The sequence below is a fragment of the Fukomys damarensis genome, unplaced genomic scaffold (assembly GCF_012274545.1).
Source record: "Fukomys damarensis isolate Sample0158 unplaced genomic scaffold, DMR_v1.0_HiC HiC_scaffold_17, whole genome shotgun sequence".
Taxonomy (NCBI): domain Eukaryota; kingdom Metazoa; phylum Chordata; class Mammalia; order Rodentia; family Bathyergidae; genus Fukomys; species Fukomys damarensis.
The window spans coordinates 25,230,139-25,234,177 of NW_022900929.1; the positions used below are offsets into that span (position 1 = coordinate 25,230,139).

Below are 4,039 nucleotides of genomic sequence, written 5' to 3' on the forward strand. Positions count from 1 at the left end.
AAAAAGGGGGCGGGGGTGGAGGCTATGTGGGCTGCAGTCCCGGTACCTGCCTCCAGGCGGTGCTTGGCTCTGCTTCTGCTGGCCCTGTCCATGGTCACTTTAAACCCAAATGCAACCTGGGTTTTTCTAGGTAGAGCCATGTCAGAACTTGGGTGGTGAGTCCTTGAGGAGCTCACCCTGCACTGATTTGGGGTCCTTTGCCCAAGGGGGCGGGGGTGGAGGCTATGTGGGCTGCAGTCCCGGTACCTGCCTCCAGGCGGTGCTTGGCTCTGCTTCTGCTGGCCCTGTCCATGGTCACTTTAAACCCAAATGCAACCTGGGTTTTTCTAGGTAGAGCCATGTCAGAACTTGGGTGGTGAGTCCTTGAGGAGCTCACCCTGCACTGATTTGGGGTCCTTTGCCCTGCCAGAGGCCATCGGGGTGTCCTCGGCCGGTGAAGGTGTGGTATCTCTGGCTCATTTCCTGCTGAATATCCTTTTACCCAGTACCTTTCATCATGTCACTGCCTTGGGCTTCATCTGCCCTATGCTGTCCCCTGGCCCCCAGCCCAGTGACCCTATGGCTCTGGGCTCCCATCCTTCTGGTCTGTGGCTGGTTAGTTCCTTGCCATCCCTATCTTGATGATTTGATGATGTTATTACTCACGTTTTGCTCTGGGCTTTCAGTTGTTTTTGGTAGAAAGTAGGTCCATGTTTCTGCCTTATGCCTGGACAGGGAAGTAGATCTACTTGTCTCCTTTATACTCATATAGTGAGGCTTCTATACATGTAAAAAACCTGGGTGTAGGGGCCAGGGATTTAGCTCAGTGGTTTCGCTACCTGCCTCAAAAGCGCAAGATCCTGAGTTTGATCCCCAATACCCCCCAAACAAACCAAAACAGCAAAAATTCTGGGTGTGGTGGCATACACCTGTAATCCCAGCACTCTGGGAGGCTGAGGCAGGAGGATTGCAAGTTTGAACTCAGCCTGGGAAATTTAGTGAGACTCTGTCTCAAAATAAAAAATAAAAGGGGGGATGTGGATTGTTGTGAAGGCCTCCACTACAACAAGGGAAACAGGGAAGAAAAAATAAAAAAGTCACATACCAGCTGCAGGAAGCAGCTGTCACAGCTGTGGGCTGAGACCAGGTGTCAGGGTCCGGGCTGCACTGAGAACCTCTGGGGTTCTGGGTTAGTGGCGTGGCCCCGGTGGCCTTGTTTTTATGAAGGGCAGGGTGTATGCCTGGTGGTGGCTGAGGCCCTGGCAGGGCTGGGCCTGGGTGGGTGTCTCCCGGGAGGCAGGGGGACTGCTGGCCTGTGGGGGACATCAGCCCGAGGCACTGCTGAGGTCCCACACCTACTGTCCCCCCATAGGCACATGTGCCCGCGTGTGCTGCTGCAACGAGACCCGGATGCTGGAGAGGCTGCCCCGCTGCGGGAAGACCTTTGCTGAGAGGATGCGTGATGTGGCTGTCTGGAAGTGGTGTGACCTGTCCCAGTTCATTGTGTGAGTGCCCTGCTGGTCTGTCCCACCTCATGGGTCTCCTCTGGGTGGCAAAACCTTTTTTGGGGTGTCAAGAGGCTCCCTGGCCTCAGATCTGCTGGCAGGCAGAGGTGGGTGGCTGTGCAGTCTTGGGCTGTGCAGACAAATGGGTAGGGGAGGCAGGGTTTGCCCCAGGCTGGCTGCTGAGGTGCGTGCAGGGCCTTGGCACATGCAGGGACCCAGGAGCACTGCTGGTCTAGACAAGGATTCCAGGCAGATTCCAGACAAGGATTCCCTCCTTGAGCAGGGCAGGTGTGTCTGACCTGTGACTTGGCATCTATGCTGACTGCCGGGCTTAGACGGGTTGGGAGCCCAGGGACCCTCTGTTGGGTAGACAAGGAGGGTCCAGGACCACCTGCAGTCCTTGGACAGCCCTGAGACACATGCAGGCCTTTTCCTGGCAGTGGGGCCAATCTTGGGGGGGTTTGCTGAGATCACAAATGTGACCACCCCACAAGTGTTGGGCCAGGTGTGGCAGAGGGGATGGAGAGGAGGTGCTGGGGCTCCCGCTGTGACCCCCTCTCCACCTGGCCCACAAGAACAGGTGACCCGGAAGGCTGGAAGGTGCTGGGAAGACTTCCGCTTGGGTCCTCAGAGTGGTCCTGGATGGCAGGCGTCTGCTGGGGCCAGGTCCCTGGAGACACGGGGCTTGGCATGTCCACTCGGTGGGTGGTTCTGGGGGATCCTGGGAGTTCAAGCCCTGAAAGTCAGGGTTACAGACTCGGGGGGGGGGCGGGGGGCTGTGGACGTAACCTGGAGTAGGTGGCCCCGTGGGATGGCCCCACAGCGCCCCCTTCTGGTCCCCTTGACTGCTGAGGGGTCAGCCTCTGCCGATGCAGGTTCTACGAGAGCTTCACCAACTGCACCGAGGTGGAGACTGTCGTCGTGGGCTGCTACTGGCCCAACCCACTGGCCCAGGGCTTTATCACCGGCGTCCACCGGCAGTTCTTCTCCAACTGCTCGGTGGACAGGACCCACTGGGAGGACCCGCCCGATGAGGTGCTCATCCCGCTGATCGCGGTGCCCGTCCTGCTGACAGTGGCCATGGCCGGCCTGGTGGTGTGGCGCAGCAAGCGGACGGACCGGATGCCGTGACCGCAGGCCATTAGAGCCGCGGCTGCCGTCGCCCGGTCATGGCAGACTCCTTCCTGCCCAGGCGGCGTGCTCCCTGGTGACCGCCGGCTGGGGCCCTGTGCTTGCTCTTAAGTTCGAGCTCGTGTGTTGAGCGTCGTGTCGTCTGCTGCCGAGCGCTGTGCTCCCTATGCTGGCCCCAGGTCCCAACCATCTCACAGCAGAGTTCCGGCCCTGGCTCACATCACCTCCTGCTACAGCCCTGCCTGTCCAGGCCCCAGGGAGCTGGACATCCTCGTGTGACCCGCCGGTCTGTTCCCTCAACTCCAGGCCTCCCTGTGCCCCCTGGAGACCGTGGTCTTGTGCTGTGTCTGCCCCAACCCTCCCTTGAGTAAAGACTGTCTGCACCTTCACTCCTGCTTGTTTTATTTCAGGGGAGTCAGAGTTAGTTCCTGCTCTCTGGGGATGAGCCTGCGGCATCTATGTGATAAACGGGGAGCCCCAGAACCTCCAGAACCACAAGATGTCAGCACTCAGGCTCAGAGAGCTGCAGCCCTACAGGACAGGCCGCTGCCCAGCATCGCAGCCCCTTCTGCCCACTGGGATCAGTGGGACACCCTACCCGGTGGAGTTGGGGGTTGGGTGGGGTGTGGCAGACTCTGGTCCCACTATTGGGTGGCAGGGGTGGCCCAGGGCACTGGGAGTACAGCAGGAGGCCGCTCAGTGTCCACCTGGCCCTGTCCACAGTGGCTGTCACTGATGGATACCGGTGAAGGACACAGCCGGCCCAGGGGCGGGGGGCAGGTGGTGCTTGGAGTTGTGTTTGTTTCTGTTGAATGTGAAGGGTGGGTAGCGGTTGGGGTTCCACAGGACCAGCACCAGTGCAGGGGCTCCCCTGACCTGGATGGAGTGTGTGTGGCCCCACCTTGGAGTGAACCCCTCTGGAGCGGGTGGGGACCCACGTGGCCACACAGGGTCCCTTCAGTCCACACAGGCTTTCAGTGGAAGGGAAATAAACATTCACTCAGCATTGATCTTGGGCAGGCGAAGTGATCATGCAGGGAGGGAGTCAACAAAAGTTCACTCCGGCCACTGTTTGAATCCTTTTCCCCACTATTTTGCTCATTCGTGTGTTTTCCCCAGGGTAATAAGGGTGCAGGGCACACACTAGGAAGGTGTATTATGTGTGTGCGCGTGTCAGAGGCAGAGCTACACGAGGAACTTTTGTCTCAAAATGTCTTCAATTTCGTCCATAAGTTTTGGGGTGGTCTTTGACAGCTTCTCTCAACGAAGATTTTTCACTCGTGCGTTCAGAGCTATGGGGACCACAGCAATTTGAAAGGCACAGCTGGGTTCCAAGAGTCCCCCTCATATGTTAGGGAGGCAGACACCCAGCCCCTCAAGCAGCATACACAGAGGGAAAAGCAGATATAGCAGTGGGTCTGTCT

The 4,039-nt window shown here is 58.5% G+C and overlaps 1 protein-coding gene across 2 annotated transcripts in view; it reads left to right on the plus strand.

Moving 5' to 3' along the window:
* Positions 1-3,001, plus strand: part of Ramp3 (receptor activity modifying protein 3) — a 7,769-nt gene extending 4,768 nt beyond the window's left edge. Inside the window, exons 2-3 of one of the 2 annotated variants that reach the window (XM_033764919.1) lie at positions 1,352-1,484; positions 2,345-3,001. In XM_033764919.1, the coding sequence (XP_033620810.1) occupies positions 1,352-1,484; positions 2,345-2,615 (404 nt within the window). In that variant the 3' untranslated portion in view covers positions 2,616-3,001. The remainder of the gene's footprint in view (positions 1-1,351; positions 1,485-2,344) is intronic. The other variant, XM_010624914.3, reaches the window with a different exon arrangement.
* The last annotated feature ends 1,038 nt before the right edge of the window (positions 3,002-4,039 follow it).